The sequence below is a fragment of the Grammomys surdaster genome, unplaced genomic scaffold, assembly GCF_004785775.1.
Source record: "Grammomys surdaster isolate TR1022 unplaced genomic scaffold, NIH_TR_1.0 693, whole genome shotgun sequence".
Classification (NCBI taxonomy): domain Eukaryota; kingdom Metazoa; phylum Chordata; class Mammalia; order Rodentia; family Muridae; genus Grammomys; species Grammomys surdaster.
Genome location: NW_021605112.1, coordinates 528629 through 549906, shown reverse-complemented (window position 1 = coordinate 549906; position 21278 = coordinate 528629). Strand labels below are relative to the sequence as shown.

At 37.2% G+C, this 21278-nt stretch overlaps 2 protein-coding genes across 2 annotated transcripts; both read right to left on the bottom strand.

Annotated features, from left to right (window-relative positions):
* Positions 1-2632: 2632 nt before the first annotated feature.
* Positions 2633-3577, bottom strand: LOC114633530 (olfactory receptor 51I2-like). Its single transcript, XM_028782094.1, has one exon. The coding sequence runs from the start codon at positions 3575-3577 to the stop codon at positions 2633-2635; it is 945 nt and encodes a 314-aa protein (XP_028637927.1).
* Positions 3578-13424: 9847 nt separating this feature from the next.
* On the bottom strand, positions 13425-14369 carry LOC114633534 (olfactory receptor 51I2-like). Its single transcript, XM_028782099.1, has one exon. The coding sequence runs from the start codon at positions 14367-14369 to the stop codon at positions 13425-13427; it is 945 nt and encodes a 314-aa protein (XP_028637932.1).
* Between the last annotated feature and the right edge of the window lie 6909 nt (positions 14370-21278).

The window sequence follows — 21278 nt, the reverse complement described above, 5'->3', positions numbered from 1 at the left end:
TATGAGCATGTGCCCCCACCCACCAACCTACTCCCATATCCCCACCCTCGAATTCCCCCACACTGGGTGTCCAGCCTTCATAGGACCAAGGATCTCCACTCTGACCTATATCCAACAAGGTCATCCTCCCCTACATATAGATATGGAGCCATGGGTCCCTCCCTATGTGCTCCCAGGCTTGTGGTTCAGACCCTGGGAGCTCTGTTTTGTTGGTATTGTTGCTCTCCCCATGGGACCACAAACCATCTCAAGAGCCAGATATAAATGTCTCCTTAGAGGTCTGCCAGAGTCTGACATATTCAGAGGCGGATGCTCACAGCTATCCATTGATCTGATCATGGGGTTCCCAATGGAGGAATTAGAGAGAAGACTGGAGGAGCTGAAAGGGTTTTCAGCTCCAATTGCCCTCTAAACACTCATTCACATACCCATTGATAAGTGCAGCTCTCACTTCTTATCAGAGAAGCATTGCTTTTGAAGTAGACGGAAATGAGCAGAGACACACACAGTTGGCCAAAATGCAGAGAATAAGCAACCAAGGGGTTCCCAGGCCTGAATAAGACATGATGTCACAACTGTTATACCTAAGGTTCAGGAAAACATCATGGAGGAAATGAGGAGAAAAGATTATTAGGGCCTGGACCACGACAGTGGCTGAAGAATACTGTCTCCAGATGGACAGGCGAGTTGTTCCCATGGATTCTCAACAAACTACCTGCCTGAAAAGGCAATACCTATAAACAGCCCAACATGGATAGAGGTAAATTTCCCAAAAACCTACCCCTAGATGAAGAGAAGCAGCAAATGGTTGCTGAGGGAATAGAGCCAATATTGGTTTGTTTATTTATTTTCTTCTGTTTTCAGGGACGAGACCCTAATCCTAAGCAGACAGTCCTAAGCTAAAGCACATAAGAGTAATATTAATAAGATTCAGTAAAAACTGTGTGTATGTGTTTGTGTGTCTTTTTGCGGGTGTCTGTGTGTGTGTGTGTGTGTGTGTGTCTGTTTGAGTGTATGTGTGTTCAGTATAGAAGGCATAAACTCAAGAGAAGATAGTTAGAAGAAGGAATGATGGATATAGTGTTACCATGTATAAAATCCTCAAACTAAAAATGAAAACCTGCTTTAAAAAATACATGAAGTTGAGAATGTAATTTGGGGATGCTGAATGGATCTGAGAGAAGAAATTGGGGAAATTGGTGGATGAATATGTTCAAAATAAATTGTATGCATATATTAAATTCTCAAAGAATTAATGAAATACTTTTAAAATTGTACACCTTATGATAATGATGCTTTTAGTATAACTGGATGTTTCTGATGAAAGTAAATTTAGTGTGTGTCTGTTTAGAAACAAAGAGCTTCTTCCTTCGAAAACTACAGTAGAAAGGTGAAAGACTCAAAGACTGGGAGGAAGTCAGCCAATCATCATCGGCAGGGAAATTAAAAGAGATCAACAAGAAAGTAGATGAAGTCATTAATTAGGGAAACATGCATGTGATACTGAGGGAGGTATTCCTTTAAAGCTACTGCTAATTACACATGTATTTTATTATGTTACTCATTACTATGAGAGATTTCTAAAACAGGGGTGCATTTTAGTGATATAATGTACGTAGGCCAAGCTGGTAAGGGGGCTGATGCAGGAGAAACAACCTGAAAAATGGAGCAACAGCCACTTCCTTCTCTGTGTACATATAGGAAGACGTACATCTCAACATAAAATACACACACACACTGTACTGTATCTCCGCCATGGGAAGACTTAAAATGTTTGAGATTCAATTTAAATTGGGGTGCATTTTCTTCAGATGGTCTACTCTGGAAGTTTATTAAAAGATCAAAATTGAATGAATTCCCTCTTTCCATACCCACTGCTTAAGTTCTGAAAATATTTCAATGATTTTGATAGTACATTATTTTATCATATCCTAAGTGGGATCACCCTGTATATTACATGTATTTTGTTTCACAATCTTTGCTATAATTTTAGTTCCTTTATTATGAGATGCTGAACATATGACTACATACAATTTGGATATACAATATTAGTTAAATATTAAAATATAACAAATTTCAATATTACTGAAAATGAACTCTTTTAATATAATTTACATAGAATAATATTTATCTCTTACACGCCAGATGAATATCATACTATACAAAAAGATATGCATAATTTGAGCACATTTATGTGTGTGAGAGAGACAAAGATTTTAGATAATATCTCTTAAACTCGAGAAAACAGTATAATTCCTGTTAAAACAATGCTTCTATATTAATAAGAAATCCAAGGTGATAGAGGATTTTAATAAAGAAAATGGAGTAATACCATATAGTTTTTATTTTGGAAAAAGAAGGGAATGAAACATGGTTTTTTAAATAAATTATGACATGACCAGTTTTACCTTGCCAGAGCCTGTTGCTCTGAATCCTAACCATGCTGCCATGATGCATGCCATGCATGCATGCCATTATGTATGGCATCTGATAACAAGAATCCTAAGAGAGATGTCATTTGGGGAAAAATAAAAGTCATTAAAAATTCCAGGTCAAAGAAGGGCTTCAGAAGACAACTTTGTGCAATCGGAACAAACATCCTCTGAGCCCAGGCTTTACAATATTATCCAGCTCAAATCTTGGTCCCCAGCAGGATTTTGTGAAGCCTCCGACGAATCTCCTTGGTTTTGATGGAATAAATAACAGGGTTGAGCATTGGAGGAACAAACAGATAAACAAGCGATAGAAGTGTGTGCACATACCGTGGGGCATGACTTCCATAGCGAGCAGCCATGGACACACCTACCATGGGCACATAGAAAATGAGCACAGCACACAGGTGTGACACACACGTGTTCAGGGTCTTCAGTCTTTCTTCCTGAGAGGCAATAGCCAGCACAGAGCGAAGTATGAGAACATAAGAGAGGAAAATCAGTGCAGAATCAAGACCAAAGGTAGAGATGACTATGAACAAGCCAAATATATTATTAATGGTAATATCACCACAGGGCAGGCGTATCATATCTGGATGCAGACAGTAGGCATGGCTGAGCACATTAGCCTTGCAGAAGGGTAATCTCTTCAGTAGGAAAGGTAATGGGAAAACCATGCAGAAACTTCGAAGGAAAACACATACACCCATCCACACCACCCGGGCATCAGTGAGCACTGTGGAATAGCGCAGTGGGTTGCAGATGGCTACATAGCGATCAAAGCTCATGGCCAGCAGAATCCCAGACTCCATGAAAGAGAAAAGGTGGATAAAGAACATTTGGGACATGCAAGAGTTAAAACTGATCTCTCTTAAGTGGAAGCAAAACACAGCCAGGACTGTGGGCAATGTGGAGAAAGACACACCCAGGTCATTGACTGATAGCAGAGACAAGAAGTAGTACATGGGTTGATGTAGACTCTCTTCCTCCTTAATGATGAACAGGATGAGGGCATTGCCCCCTATGGAGACAGTGTAGAGAACACCAAGGAGCAGGAACAGCCAGTGCTGGGAGCTCTCCATCCCTGGCAGTCCTGTCAAGATGAAGGGAGGCAGCCCAGAGCTGTTGTGGGCTTCACCTCCCATTCTGGAACTTCGTAGATGATCAGACCTTTATCCTGTAAAGAAAATAAAGTCACATTTTTGTGCATGGCCTGAGTCCAACGTTATTTTCTTTCTTATATCTATGTAGCCCTTTGCTTTAGAGAATCTCTGATTCTGATAGTACTCAACAATGCCTCTCATTGTCCAAAGATTTCTGAAAACTCTGAGCTGTAGCATTGAACTTACCTGGAAATAGACATTTCCCACCTTCTTACCTGGGTCTATTCCTTTTTCTTACATTTAAGGCTGTGAACTCAGCTTGTCAATATATTGGCACTAGTCTTTTCTAGTACCAACATAAAACTCTATTAGTCCCAAAACCTTCAATTATTACAGCCTCTTTTGATGCAAATCCCTTGCTTATCAGACCACCATCTTTTCTTCTGTCTACAGTGTGATGGAACTGAGCCTCTACACTCTAAGCTCCCTAGACCAGCTTCCCATAGCTTCCATCCATTCATCCAAATGGGAGATAAATGGCCAGAAAGGGATATTCAAGATAGATGTAGTAGTTCATGCCTGTCATGGTCATTCAGAGGCCGAGACTGGGAGACTGAAAGTATTGGGAACTAATAAGCTTTCTGGAAAGACCCTGCATTTAAAAATATCCATCCACAGTGATAATCATTCAGTCAGTCACTAAGTACACTTGCACTTTCTCCATCCCCTGCTACCTCTTTCTCATTTTCCTAACCATTCAGCTAATGACCACTCTTCTCCATGAACTGTAGGATTTACTGAAAGTAAATTCTTAGCAATTTTGTTCCTAATCAACCTTTAATTATCTCCTGAATGCTATGGAATTAACAGTCACTTCTCTAAGCAACAACATTGTTTCCACACATAAAGTTCTCTCTTTTAATGACCTCATCATTACTCTCAAGGTTGAAACTCAATCACAATGTCTGAATAACACCTTTCCATTGTTTACTACGTTGCTAAGTAACACTAAATAAAATTACTGATCCAAAGTGCTTCTTTCAGCACTTCTTTTTATATCAGTCCAACTGTGGTCATGCCTCACAACCAAGATACCATGTCACTCATTCATGATAACAACCTCTTCAAATATCATTGAAGAAAAACTCATTTATACACTTCTTTCTGATCAGAAGGTGCCATCTTCTGTGATACATGGCAAATTATTATAAGCAGTGCTCTCTCCCCTCCCCTCAGACTCTCCTTTATGGACACTTCTCTGATAAGGTCCTGTTTTTCTAAACTCTAGATTTTTCTAAGAAAAATATAGAAGTGGATATTGTAGTCACAAAGGATACATTCATAATACAGTCTCCTGGTGTATGCTGTCCAAGAAAGTAATGTCTAATGGCAAAAACAAATGATGTTTCTTGGACCAAGAACAACAGAGAGATAGCAGAGTAGAAAGGTGATGATGATGAAGAAAGATGATGATGAAGAAAGCATGCAAAAGAGAAAAAGAAAAGTGAAAAGGTGTGGTGGCAGAGGAAAAATAAAAATTAGAAAAAGAGAAGATTGGAGAGGAAAGAAGAGAATTGGAGAGGAGAGGAGAGGAGAGGAGAGGAGAGGAGAGGAGAGGAGAGGAGAGGGAAACATAGGCTCTCCTTCCAATCAAAATGTTGTACTGCTGGCATTTCTAAGCTAATGGCAGATTCTTAGCACTTGATTTTTGGTGCACTTAATGTTTCAGGTCACCTACCTGAGACTCACAAGTATGACCATTGTGAAGAGAAAAAGAGCATCATTTGAGAAAATGTCTTGCATATATCATCTTGCTGCTTCTTTCAACTCTGTCCTGAAAATGATGATTGTATCTGCAAAGTCCCTTATGTTATTACAAGCTCAGGTGCTAACGGACTTCTGGGAATACAGAGCATCAGCAACACACACACCTCCTGGACTTAGCATTTCATCTCTCATGGGGTTATGACAGAGTAGAAATGATCAGAACTGGAAACGACCTGTTATTAAGAAGATTGTGCCTCACCCCTAATTCATAGAGGTGAAAGAAAATGATCCTAAAATTTACACAGCTTGATAGTGAGTTATTGTTTAAATCTAACTCTTCTATGTATTTACTAGACATTTCAATATACATGTGGCCACAAAAGTACTGAAGCTCATAACAGAACATGCAAATCCCATATAAATTTCAAGAGTTAATTTGATCATGACATGTGCTGATCATGTGCAAGTCACATCTGATCATCAGTTAACCTGTCTGAATCATGGGAAGAAGCACTAGTTCACACTGCTGGTCACACACAGTATGTGAAGGCAGATCATCAGATCATCTGTCCTGATAAGAAAGTACTGAGGACATGGCTCTGTGTTCTTCTCAGATGGCTATGGAATTCCTGTTAGGGAGACAGCAAGGATATGGCAGATTCATAGATGAAAACATTACAAAACTTCCATTTCTGGATGTACTCTACCTACTGATTGTGAAGAAAATTCACCCCCATAAACTTCATTTTTCTCCTACAAATAGGTAATGACAAGTATCATTCAGTGACAGGAATGACTCCAAAAGAAGTTCATGGAAATAATTCAACCTACAGGCTGCCATGTGGTACTCAGTTATTATGTTAACTTTTCTAAAGTTAAGTACTGCTAGTACCATGATAAAGAATGGAGAAAGTCACCAAAGTGTTCATCCAGCATGCGCTAAAGAGCTTCCCTTTGGAGGGAAATACATAGGGCAAATACATCTCAAAGGATTGAAGCTGACTCGTAGAAGCGTCACACTCAAGACTGTTGCAGGAGATATTCTTAAATTGGCCACTGGTCAAGCTGACTATCTAAGCTGCAGCAGCTTTTCCTTACTCAGCCACCATGTACTATGGCCAGAAGTCATGTTCGCACAGCAGCTAGAAATGACCTGCCAGAAACACCAGCCCTGCCACCCACGAGATGCCAGCATGGGAGATGACTCTGCCAATCTTCCACGCTGTCTCCGCAAGTCTGGGCATTGCCCAGACCATCTCACCATCCATACGGTTCCAGTAAGAAAATGAGACTCTAATGCTTAAAGATTAATCAAAGGCTTTATATGTTTGGTAATGCTCAATAACAATATGCCCATACAAAGAGAGTTGTTTCCCATTTAGCTATCCTAAATAAAGGTTGTTACCCGAGACTGCTCTCTATACCTGCGTGGCTCTTCATCGCTCCTACATCTCTGCCTCTCTAGCTCCCCCTCTTTCTTTTCCTCTTCCTACTCCTCCTCTTTCTCTCCTTACTCTTCCCACATTAGCTCCTCCTACACAAGACAAATTAAGAACAGTCTGTGTATGTGTTTGTGTCTATGTATAATATATGTGTGTATGTATGTATGTATGTATATATGTGTGTCTGTATATACATGTATATGTGTATGTATGTAAGTGTGTATGATATATATACATACAAATGTGGTTCTGCAGATAGAGTCCAAGGTCTATGTATGGAAGGCAACTACTCTCTACCGTTGAAAACATCCATAGGCCATACTTGATATTCAAGCTCTTGTCATTGCCAACATTAAGCATCTTAGGGTAACTGACTCATATTTCTTACTTATGTAATCAAAGACAATGCACACTAGTGAGATATCTAACTCTAAAATCTACATTAGAATTGCCTTTTCTGTGGTACCACAAACAGTTACCGAGATGTCTTAATGATTTTTTCATACCTATCCTAAAGTAATAATAACTGTGTAATTCCATTGTGAGGTATGTGTATGAGTTTATCATGTCATATAAACTTCATACCCAATTCATAGTATATATATATATGTGTGTGTGTGTGTATAATGTGTGTGCGTGTGTATAATGTGTGTGTGTGTGTGTATGTGTGTGTTATCTAATAAAACAAAAGTACAATGATATAAGTAACATTACTTTGGGCTGGAAAGATGGCTCCCTTGCTGTTTCTCCAGAGATCCAGAGTTTGGTTTCCAGATCCAATGCAATGCAGCTCACTATCACTTGTAACATTTCCAGGAGAAAAAAATGCCCTCTTCTGGCCTCTGTAGGCACCTGCACACTTACACAGACATATACACATAAGCAAAAATAAGAATATTTTAAAGTAATTTCTACTATAGCCTTACTATAGGCAAATGTTAGAAGTAGCATTTAAATCTAGACTCTGAACCATGATTTAAAATGGCCACAAGTTCAAGTTCAGAGCCAAGAGACCAACTCCATCCATCAATCCCTTCAGCTATTACTCCATTCTGCCTAGCATGAGATCTAGAATGCCAAGATACTGTATAAATTATCATGTAATGAACAAATGAATCTGTTATGATGTGATGTCTTTCATGTCCCTAGTCTAAAATAAACTGAAATTGTTGGATGCATTTGATCACAGACACTGCTAAAACAAGGCAAGAGGTCATCATTTTCAAGGCAGCATCACCAACTCAGATGAAACTTTAACTTAAATGCCAGTCTACACCAGTTTTTCCCTGTCCTCCAAATTACTGGCTGCTTATCCTGGACAAGATATAAAATTCTGGCACCTCAGTGCCTTTGACTAAAATAAGAATAATAATTTTAAATACATTATAGGCTTATTTATAAAATGTGTATTTTAAATCATAGCTATATAGTAAAATCTTTTTAGCTTTAACTGAAACATAGTAAGGCTTATGGGGAAATTGAGGAAACATGGGTCAAAGGGCACAGTTTCATTTGTGCATCAACAATACATTCTAGTGATCTACAGTATGACCTGAAGCCAATTTTATCTACTATTAGCAGATTTAGATTATTTGTATGAGGTATATCTTTATATCTCAAGTGCTGAGACTCTAACCCATAGTCTAAACCTCTGTTAGGTAACAACTTTAAATCTATCACTTAGGTTCAAATATCATGTTTTGTTATCAAATAAAACAAAAATAAAAAGAATATCTGGGAACTTTCAGAAATGATGGATATTCTTATTGTATATGTTGTGTAAATAGTTTCATGGTTATATATTTAGCGTCTAATTCAATATGAATAGCTTTTCACACTATCAAATAAAGTGGTTTTATTTAAAAAAAAGAAAGGTTAATATTACTTTGGATCTTACAAAAAGAGCATCCACAAAGAAATCTGATGTGGTTAGCAGCACTGCTTTTGTAATGTTATATGGAAATTGTTCTATTATTCTATATCAAACTAATTGCCTGTTATTCTTCTTTGACTACAGAGAAAACATTCTAACAGCAATGTCTTTGGAGATTTATTTTTTTAAAAGAATACAAAATATAGGGTATTCCCAACATTTCCTGAACTCATTGATCACAGAGTAGGGGGCCTCAGGGACTCCCTGAGTAGTGGTGGGCACAATAGAGTGGTACACATAAGTGGAAGTTAATGGCCCTGCTAAGAAAAGCAAATCCTTGTCTCTGAAGAAGACAGAACAGGTGTTCTTGGAAGAGCATCACAATTGGAAGCCAGCAGGGCTGTAGAGCTCAAGGAATTTCTTTCAGTGTCCCCAGACCTTCCCAACCACTGTAGGCAGCCTACATTTCTCCATCTAGCTCTCTTTCTTCTTCAGCTCACATTTTATTTCACGTATGAGATATATACAGTTTTCAAAAATAGAGAATATAGACTCTACACGAATAGAAATAACATCTTTCTAAATACCATTTTTAAATTAATACTATTTCTATTAATCTTTCTAAATATTTATTTTAGAAAACCATAAACATATTTAACAATAACATGTATAGTAAATTTTTGACTCACAAAGAAATCAGAATCTACAAACAGTGACAATAATTTTAGTGGTAATGCACAGGTAAGATAAAAGTTCAATGAAAGATGTTACAGTTATCATTAATTACAGATAAAAAGATGGAGGTGTGTAACATTTCTGAGCTCATAAGTTTCATGCAAGCCGAAGATACCACCAAAAACTGGCAAATATTCATTTAAATATTTTTAAATCTCTTATTTTAAATAAAGTATATAATGAATTGGGAAGTTTGCTGAAAGAAGCCTGTTTGTTGTAAAATATGTATTTTAGATTTGTTGTTTACATTTATATTTTGTGGTTTTACTCATCAATAATATAAAATGTATTGAGAGATTTCTTAAACCCAGCATTAATGGAGCTAAAGTGGGGCTCTTAGTCCTGTTTCTGTCTCTGTCTCTGCCTCTCTGTCTCTCTGTCTCTTCACCCTACTCTCTTCTTTCACTTGATGAGTGTGTGTATATGTTTTTAGATGTGTGTATGTACAAATACACTTGATGAATACAATATTTATGTTTTTAATTGTATTCATGGAATTTTCACAAGAATTTTCACTCACAGAGTGATTTATGTATAGTTCAACAAGATTATATTTTGCATAGCTTTCTTACCTTTTACCTTTTTCTTACCTTACATTTTAAAATATATAAGCCATCTATTTCTCAATATTTATAGAAAAGTACTTAAAAGAAATCTGCAATAAAGTATCTTAGATGTATATTGTATTGCAATTGGTAACTTGTGACTTCTTCCTCAATTGCCAATTAATTCTTAGTAAGTCCACATTTTATTATTTTCACACTACTATCAATTTAACCAGAAATTGCATCAATTCACAATTCATAGAGCACCATGCTATAATATTGGCTGCAAAATTGGATGTGTCCCCACTGATACAAATAACTGTATGCTTATTGTAATGATGGTTATGGAGTAACTAAGTGCTGAGACCTGCTCCAAAAGAGGGGATTCCATGATTTATACTATAGTCCTGATCAAAGGCTCAAGGTAGGGAGGTCACAGTCCCTAAAATAAAACCTCTTGTTATTATTTTGCTCTATTCTCATAAAGTTGAATTGTCTTCTAAATTTTATCTCTATGCACATAGACTCAAGCTAATGTCAAATTAGTCAGAAAACCTATTTACATAGGTCAGCATTCAACAGAGAGATAGGTCAGAGGTCAAAGTGCTGAGAGTAAGAGACCAAGTACCCAGCCCTAAAAGGAATATTTTTTTGAGCCTGCAATCCAAAAGACTCAGAAAGCATCATGGAAAATGACGTGGAATGTAAGAGCCACAGGATGAGGAGGAGTGTTGTGAAATGCTGCCTCTTCTGGTCATGACATGGAAATTTCACTCTTGTATTCATAGCAACTGTGTTATGTGCAAAAGACAGCAAGATCAAGCCAGCCTGCACCAAAGGGGAAAGTGTTCTTCAGGCCCCATCAACCAGAGGAAGCTACTGGCATGTGATAGCTATTGGGGATGATGAAATTCTTTTTGAGGACGTGGTCACTCATAGAATTCCCATGCTCCAATAGATAGACCATACCCATGCACATATAAGCAGCACTGATTGGATTTACTGGGTTATCCAAAAGGATAAAAATAAGAATTTGGAAAAAAAATACATATTGACAGGGACTCAGGCAGAGGTAGAGGAGGGAAATGGAGAGTTCTTATGATCACATTTCATTGTACACATGCATGAAATACCCAAAAAATAAAGACAAAAATATGTAAAATAAATCATGGTGCTAGAGACATTGTATGATTAAAATCACCTGCTGCTCATTCATGAAGACTTGAGTTTCATTGGCAACATCAATGGAAAAGATAGGTATACTTGCTCCTTCCTGAGGAAGCTTCTTTTCACCGCAGATGGAGACCACCATAGAAAGCCACAATTTGTTAAAATGCAAAGAAAAAAGGACCTTGGAGTGCCCAGATAAACTTGATACAACACAATTCCCACACCTAAGGCTCAGGTAATGTAGTAGAAGATGGAGTGAGAATGCTGTAAGAGTCAGACCAGGTGCCTACTGCAAGACTATGTCTTCTGTAGATGACAAGGACTTAGAAGCATGAAATACCAACAATATGACTACCTAAACAAAACCAATGTGGGTCAGGGAAATCTCACAGGACCTCAACACTACATGAAGACCTTTTTAAAAATTAATGACTTATGAAAGAGGAAGAATCTGTCTTCTCCACAGATGAACCCCCAATTTTTCATTCAGTACCAAGTGGTCAGTTCTATGCACAGGTACACATGAGCAGCACTCATATACTCAACAGGTTGTATGTATATATTTATTAGTACATATATAAAATAATAATATTTTTGAAGATCATGAATATGCAGGGTGGAGAGGCATGGAATGGATTATAGGGAAGAGTAAATAATATAAATTTAGTACACATATATAAAATCTTAAATTTTAAAAACAATGGAGACATATTTCCAAATGAACTTTAAACAAATGAATATACCACGTTAATTTCTAAAAACCCAAGCACAGCTTTATGAGCACCTGTAACCCTAATAATGCAGTGGGACAGTTGGAGGAACAAGGGGATTTCATGGGCTTTCTGGATACCAGCCTACCTCCAGATGCAGTGAAAGAACACTTGTCAAAGTCTTGAAGCAGAGAATGTCAGAGCAAGACACACATTATCCTCTTCTGATCACTCCACATGCACACCAACAAATACACACTCACACAAAAACAACATTACACAGAGGGAGACACAGAGACAGAGACATGGATTCTAATGTAACATCAAAATCATCTCCACCATGAAAATGTATAGAAAATCCAAGTTTTTTGCCATTTAGTTAAATTTTCTAGAAAATGGTTTAATATACAAGCTTATCAGAGAGATAATGTTACATTACTTGACATTTTTTCATATACTGTAGTTATTTCAACAAATTTATAAAACACTTTATTCAATCATAGTTCTTAAATTTAATCCATAAATTCAGGAATTTCTCCTTCTCTGTCATCAAACTTACCCAAAAAAATCTTTCACTCACATGAATGTAGACACAACAAATAACTTTACATATTCCATGTGTTTGGTACACATTATTATTGTTTATATTATATATTTATATACAACTTAAATTATAACATCAAAATTAGCTGAATTTCAAGATTATTAAAATATCTCTTAAAAAATTATTATACAAGTTCCTTTATCTCATTTTACAGGCCAAATGGACACTTTGTGCTGTATAAAAAATATTTATATGCATAGTTACTATACAGGTGGATGAGTGTATTGTGATATAAATTTTTATGTTTGTATTGTTTTCCAACATAATTTTTAACAAGTATGTGGTAATTTCATATAATGTATCCCAATCATTTTCATTTCCCAATCTTCCCAGGTCAATCTCCCCACATCTGTGACTTGCTCACCACCCTCAGAAAAACATCAAGTCCAATCTGTGTTGCTCATATACTCACTGGAGCATGGTCAAACTCCCAGTGACCAGCCCCTTAAAGAAAACTGAGTCCTTTCCCACTCCGCAACCCCAACCCAGCCAGAACCCATTAACTGTGAAGAGTTAATCTTCAGCGTCTCCATCACAATTTTTAAGAGTGCTCTTCAATGACTTTCTGTCTAGATTCTTTTGTTTCTTTGCAGGGGGCAGGGCTTGCAGGGACATTTTGACAGAAATCTTCTATGTCTACAGAGAAAGATTTTTTTAACTAATGTCACTTGGATATGAACTTTGGGAAAAAATCTAATTGCCATTATAACAATGTTTCCATATTAGTAACAAATCCAGGAGATTCTGTAACATTTAATAAAGAAAATGGGGACATATTGTAACATAATGAGACTAAATGTTTTTTAATTTAAGAAAAAAATGTAACACCTATATTTTGGCTAAATAATAAACGTCCTATCTTACCATAAAAAAGACAGTTGCTTCGAATCCTAAGTACCGTCATCCAAAATCTAATAACAGGAATCACAGTGCTAAAGACAGAGATCAAATAATATCTGTCTAATCAGGTCTTCAAAACACAAGTTGGTGGAGTCAGGATAAACATACTCTGGACATTGATTGACATTACAACATCCTTCTACTCAAAATTTTCTCCCGAGCAGAATTTTGCAAAGTCTCCGACGAATCTCCTTGGTTTTGATGGAATAGATGACAGGGTTGAGCATTGGAGGAACAAAGAGATAGATGAGTGACAGGAGTGTGTGTACATAGTGAGGAGCATGCCTCCCATAGCGAGCAAACATGGACACACCTACCTTAGGCACATAGAAGATGAGCACAGCACACAGGTGTGACACACACGTGTTCAGGGTCTTCAGTCTTTCTTCCTGGGAGGCAATAGCAAGCACAGAGCGAAGTATGAGAACATAAGAGAGGAAAATCAGTGCAGAATCAAGTCCAAAGGTAGAGATGACAATGGACAGACCAAATATATTATTGATGGAAGTGTCACCACAAGGCAGTCGAATCAGATCTGGATGCAGACAGTAGGCATGGCTGAGCACATTAGCCTTGCAGAAGGGCAACCTCTTCAGAAGGAAGGGTAATGGGAAAATCATGCAGAAACTTCGAAGGAAAACACATACACCCATCCACACCACCCGGGCATCAGTGAGCACTGTGGAATAACGCAGTGGGTTACAGATGGCTACATAGCGATCAAAGCTCATGGCCAGCAGAATCCCAGACTCCATGAAAGAGAAAAGGTGGATAAAGAACATTTGGGACATGCAAGAGTTAAAACTGATCTCTCTTAAGTGGAAGCAAAACACAGCCAGGACTGTGGGCAATGTGGAGAAAGACACACCCAGGTCATTGCCTGATAGCAGAGACAGGAAGTAGTACATGGGTTGATGTAGACTCTCTTCCTCCTTAATGATGAACAGGATGAGGGCATTGCCCCCTATGGAGACAGTATAAAGAACACCAAGAAGCAGGAACATCCAGTGCTGGGAGCTCTCCATCCCTGGCAGTCCTGTCAAGATGAAGGGAGGCAACCCAGAGCTGTTGTGGGCTTCACCTCCCATTCTTGGACTCCTTAGATGGTCAGACCTCTATCCTATAAAGACAAATACATAATATTGTATGTGGCCTCTGGATAAATGTACCTCTTATGTCATTTAATTCCTCATCTGAGAGCCTCATTCATTCTTGTCTCCTCACTGAGACAAAATTTTTGTATTCTTTGAGCTACCCTAATGAACTCATCTGAAACAACAGGTGTTCTGACCTGCTCTTTGCCTAGGCAATATCACTTTCTCCTTTACTGGATCAACTCTTTCCAATATATAACTCTTTTTCAAAAACTGAGATAGAACTCTCTTGGTCTCCACTTGTGCAGCTATGATCTCTTCTAAGGCAAGACATATTCATTTGATCACAATCATTTTCACTGCCGTGCTACTGAGTCCTGATATCCACTTAAGACCCCCAGGCCACACTACAGTCTCCTAGCTCTTCCACCCAGTCAACTACACACAAGGAGCACTATGCAGACTGAGCAGGTTGCATCTATGTATTTTGGAATATTTATATGTACATGCATATACATATATGCACAGGACAATTATTGAAATGACAGGCCATAAATTTGAAAGAGTAGAGAGGAGTATATGAAAGAGTTTGGAGGTAAAACTGTAACGGATAATATGATGTAATTATATGAAAATCTCTAAAACAACTAAAAAAAATAGCTTAATTTAAAAACAATCAGATGAACTGTAAATAAGCAGAAAGATATCCAAGCCTCAATTGGACCTGTGTTTGTACCTGAGAACCTGAAGCAGGGGGATTGTGACCTACAGTTGGCTTTGCATAGAAAACCAGAACCTGTGTCAGTTGAAAACCAAAAGCCTATAGAGATGCCTTTCTGACATTTGTCCTGCCCCCTTCTTACTCTCCTGTCTGTCTATCACAGCATATTACTTTCCCTGAATAATTTATGTGAGCTCACAACAACTTACTTCAGAATTAAATTGTACTTGTTTCCTGAAATCAGTGTAATTGATTGTGTGTTACTTAAAACTCAATTTCAAGCTCTGCCTGGACATCTTCTTTTCTCTTGCCTACTATGAAATCAGTTAACACTGGAGGAAACTACTAACACAAAGTGCCTCCACCAGCACCTCTCATTCAACCTACAGACCTGCCTCACACCCAGGATATCACATCACTGGTCCATGATCAACGGTCCTGTAAAAATCACCTACCTCTCTAATTCATCAATAATCTAAACGATATTTTAAAAGACATGTATGAAAAGGCACTTTTCTCACTATCAAACTCAAATAATCCCTTATTAAATGATCAAATTAATCTCCTTTGCCTAGAACTCAAGGTGTCTTTATCAGTCCTTAGTGTTTTCAGCATCAGTTCTCACAAATGTCTTTCTTTCCTAAGCCTTCTGCCTACTCTCTTTACTCTCACTCCAGTATCTGCTTGTAGCTTTCCATTTCCCAGTGGTTTTCATGACTATATGACCACAGTCATTCAAACCATACTTCAGAGTAAATCAAACATGGAAAGAGAACCATGTTATATATTTTGTTCGTACAAAAGAACGTGGGTTTTCAAAACCAAGAACTAGCTGAAGGTAGAAGAAACTATTTTGGAAGGGGGAAGGCAAGAAAATGATGAGGAGAGAGAGGTTTCAGAGAAGCAGTAGAAAATAAAACATCATAAGTGTATGTCAGGAAGTAAAACAAATAAACTCACCAATCTATAAGTCAACATTAATCAAGGAAAGTGAAAATTAAGAAAAATGTCACTTTTCAGGGCTGTAGCCCATGGTGCCATCTTCTATGAACACTTGGCATATATTAATATAAGCAGTGGTGATTCCTTCTCTTCTCTTTATCATGTTGAACCTGCACCTCCTTCTGTGAGCACTTCTCCACATGAACTTTTTACAGCACTGTCTTGTCTTGTATGGCGTTCTCTGGCCAGCTCCAAGAACCCAACCTTGACTCTTTCACAGTTAAGTCACTGCTATGCTATTTTTAACACAAAGACACAACTGGGAGTATTACTCATCAAGTCTCACATGCTTCAGGGTTTGCTTCATACACTGTAATACAGAAATGCTGATAAACTTACCTAATAGAGTAGTGGAAGGCACAACTGGACAGATGTATAGATTCTTTGCACCAAATATTTTGTGAGTCTCAGTTGTCAAGCTTACACTACATCTTGTCCACCTCCTCTCGTCTACTGTGACTCCTCTGTCTACATACAACACTCCTCTCTTTTCTTCACAGGTTGCTTTTAATTACGAATCCTTTAGCAGTCCTCACTTAGTTTTTCTTATATGCAAGCTTTTCATGCTCATTTTATTTCCCACTTCATTCTATAAACAGTGGCTCATAAACTGTAATCTTTTAATATTAAGGAAAATGAAGATGAGTGATTCTAAAAATGTCAAGGTCTTTGAGGTATAGGCCAAATACTAGATTTTTCTAAGAAAAGTGCTGAATGTGGGAAATAGTGATGCCTTTATGTCTAAGTACAGACTGATGGAGTATTCTATCTGAGAATGTAATATTTAATGCAGAAAGCAGCTGGGATGTCTCTAACCAAATACAACAGATAGAAAATGTAGATACAAGGAGGCAGGAGAAAGACAGCCTACAGGAAAGGTGGAAGTAAGAATTGGGTATAGAAAGATTTCCTTCTTTAGAGTGTAGTGCTGGGATCTCTAAGCTGACAGAAGAGTCTTAGAATTTGAATTTAGAGCATCAGACACTTCAGCTCTTCTACCTGAGAGTCAGATGCATAGGCTGTATAAAGAAAGAAAGAGCAATTATGGGGACCATTAGTTCTCTGCCCATGGTCCCCTGTTGCTTCTTTCAACTCTCTGTCCTGAGAATGATTTTATTGTATCTGGAAAGTCCCTTAGCTTATTACCAGCTCAGGTGCTCATGGACTTCTGGGAATACAGAGCAACAGAAGCATGCACACCTCCTGGACTTAGCATTTTATCTCTCATGGGGTTATGATAGAGTGGAAATAATCATACCTGGAAGAGACCTATTGCTAAGAATATTGTTTCTCACCCCTTAGTCACAGAAGTGAGAAAATTGCTCCCTAAATTTTTGTAGTTTTGTATCAAAGTATTATTTAATTCTAAATCTTCCCATTCAGTTTATGGCCTTTCCAGTGTGTGTGTGTGTGTGTGTGTGTGTGTGTCTGTGTGTGCCTATAATCAGTATCTACCAGAAATGCTGAATCCTGTAAACTTCAACATTTAAGTTGATCAAGACACATAAAAATCACTCATGATCCTCACTGAAGTTGTTCTGAACCCTTGTAAGAAACACTAGTGCACACAGCTGATCAAGCAAAACCTGTGAATTCATGAACTATGAAGCTAATCGCTGCTTGATTAGTGAAGGTTAAATCTTGAGAAGTCAAAGAAGCTGATACTGCAGACTAGATTTTGTGGTGATTCTGGTACCCACAGCTCTTTGCTTTCACTGTACATTTTGTTCTTATCAGTGCCCTATGGAAACAGTCAGTGATATATCTATGGATACTCCAATGACAGGCCCAGAGAAAACCACAAACCATCTCTTTGTTGACACTGCTCATAGCAAATATCTATGAGGAGTCTCTCCCAGATGCAGAAGACCTCTCAGATTAAGAGGTGTATTCTTAGTGGCCCTATCAAATGTGCTGTGGAAAATAATAGCCTTTTCTTAGTGTTTCCATAAGCTTTTCACAATTGCCTTTAAGACCCAAAGCTTTGTATCAGAGTCTTCTAGAATTATGGCACTAAGTTAAAGCATTGCCATGGAATTTATATTAGCTCCAGTTCATAATTTCATATTTATGATACAAAGTCACTAAACAGCCAAATCCATTAAAAATATTTATTTGAGCACATTTGACTTGATTTGACTCATAATTGCTATTATTATAAACCATAGTCCATAGGGAATATACTACATAAGTATATAAGGCACATTTATGGAATATTTGAAAATAAAGTTTTTTATTCAATTGTAATATATATAGTATTTACAGTATGATCAACAATAAAAGCTCCATATAAAATTAATCTTTAGTAAAAGCATGATCAATTTTAGAATAAAAGATCTTTGGATGTGACAATTCAACCTAAAGAGGTTACTGACACAATAAATAAATACAAGTATTTATTAACTCACTTCTCATTTTATATCTGTCTGATGCATTGTAGGCCTCATGATGGAGGTTAATGGGAAAAACAATGAACAAACTATAGGTGGAAAAGACAAGTTAACTAAATTGAGTTCATTAAAATATATTGCCCAGGTAGGGAGATGGAGTGGGTGGGTGAGTTGGGGCGTATCCTCATAGAAGCAGGAGGAAAGGGATGGAATAGGGGGTTTCAGGGTGAGGAGGGAAATGGAGAAAGGGGATAAAATCTGAAATGTAAATAAAATATCCAATAAAAATTTAATTTCAAAAGAAGTATCTTTAAAATGATATACTTTTAGAATATATGTATATATTGCCCAACGCTAGGGTGATTACGAAGAAGGTAGTGAATAATTATAGTCACTTGGGTTAAGACTCAGGACAGATCAGACAAAACATTTCAGTGGACACTGATTCACACATGTCATATTTTAAGAATTTTTTAACACTTTAAGTTTCCATTTTACTAGGGACAGGTGCATACATGTCACAATGTATATACAGAGGTCAGAGGGCAACAACTTGCAAGAGTCTGTTCGATACCTTCAAACTTGAGAAGTCAAACTTAGTGACAAATTCCTCTATCCACTGGACCAACTTACTGTCCTGAGTGTCATATTTAAAACTCAACACAAAATCTTGTATTTATTCCAATTGAATAAAAAGTAATATGCACAAATGAAGTATGTCTGTTATATAAATATTAAAGCAATTTATTTTATTTATACTTCAAACCAAGCCTATCAAGTAAATAGATGGAAGACTGATTCATTATTTCACATCAGAAAAATGTCAATGATGTGACTCTAAAGAGGAAGGTAGGGGACTGTGATTAGCTCTCATGTATAGAAGTGGTCCTCCCAGCCCCCCTCCTTGGTCAATGACTTCAACATCTTTTATCAACAAGGCAAGCTGTGATGGTTCTATACATTCCATCATCAAACTACACCTGGTTTGAATTATTTATACTACCTTTTATTTCCATTTAATGGTTAAATGCAAAATACATTATGAATATAAGATATTATCTATATTCATAAGTAATAATATGAAACACTTAACCCCCATTCCCCCTCCTAAAAAAGGAGGGGCAGTAAATGCCATGTTTTATCAGTTTTAAAGAAAATGGAAGGCATCTGAGATGGTTCATTACAGAAAGTCACTTCACACCAAACCTGAGAACCCAAGTCGAATCCTTGTAACCCATATGGTGGAAAAAAAAAACCCAACTCCTAGAAGTTGTTATCTTGCATGCACATGTTCAACGTGATGCAAGAACGTGCACACATGCACAATGATAGATAGATGATAGATAGATAGATAGATAGATAGATAGATAGATAGATAGGTAGATAGACAGATAGATAGATGATAGACAGATAGACAGACAGACAGACAGACAGACAGACAGACATGATAGAGTATGAATGGATAGATCTATAGATGGATAGATCTATAATGATGGATAGATGATAGATAGATGGATGATAGATAGATAGATAGATAGATAGATGATAGACAGATAGACAGACAGATATGATAGAGTATGAATGGATAGATCTATAGATGGGTAGATCTATAATGACGGATAGATGATAGATAGATGGATGATAGATAGATAGATAGATAGATAGATAGATAGATAGATAGATAGATAGAATTTAAGATTAAAAAATTTAGGGAAACATAATCATTTATTTCACCTCAAGTATTCCTAAAAGATAGATAGGCAATACTTTGTAATTATCCTAATTGTTAATACCCATACCTGGTCTTTGTCAAAATAAAAATAACTGAATGAACCCCCCCCCAAAAAAAAAGAAAGAAAGAAAAATATCAAGACTCTAAAATCTCAAATTTCACTTACATTTTCTCCTATTAGAGGCAACATGAGACCCAGAGAGATAGGAAACATTTTTCTATATGAAACTCTGGTTTGAGAAAGGTTAGCAATGGTTAATAAGTTTGGAGATTTGTTATTTCCTTATCTTAGCGACTCACTCGTTATTCCTTATTCAACCACTTTTTCACTTAATCCTTCAATATTGGTCTTTCACTGTCAGATCCAATTTCAATGGAAGAATCATGACGGGTCTCATGGATGGACAAAACAGCACAATATTACTACCACAGACAGATCTTATTCTTTGTGAATAAATATATTCATGGAGAATGACAAAACAGTCCCTAAGAGTTATAAGCAAAGACAGGTTAACTTCAATTAGGTAAAACTAAATGCTGGTGTGCCTCTGGTCTTCTGCATGTCGGAAAAATATCCAAGGAATTCTAAAATCAAATTATTAGCAAATAAGCAGCAGAAAGAGCTCTTCAACTTTTCAGACCTCGGATATTAAGCCATTTTTGCTTAACCTTCCATAGCATGGTTGGCCTGGACCCATCTCACATTAATCCTATCTGAATCTTCATATTTTTTAATATATGTCCCTCAAAGCCCGACAATGTCACTAGATATTTTTATATTAATCCTTGGCTTCTCTAGAAAATAACAATTCTCTTGCTTATCCTGAAAACAAGATTGCTTTCTGTGTCTAAAGAAAAGTTAACAAAGTTAAGTTCTGGTTATGACCCCAAATGGTGTTGGCAGATATGAGCCTAATAATGTAGATTAAACTTCTTATCAGTGATCCTGGAACTTTAAGCACAGAACTCACACCTCTTAGTTAATCTCTCCCTATTCTGATGCTTGGCTGTCCATACCCCCAACACTAGATCATAGACCATTTCTGTCTTTGCTTGAG

What these genes read in the sequence shown, in the direction of transcription:
- LOC114633530 (XM_028782094.1), bottom strand. Translation starts at nt 3,577, where the DNA reads ATGGGAGGTGAAGCCCACAACAGCTCTGGGCTGCCTCCCTTCATCTTG.
- LOC114633534 (XM_028782099.1), bottom strand. Translation starts at nt 14,369, where the DNA reads ATGGGAGGTGAAGCCCACAACAGCTCTGGGTTGCCTCCCTTCATCTTG.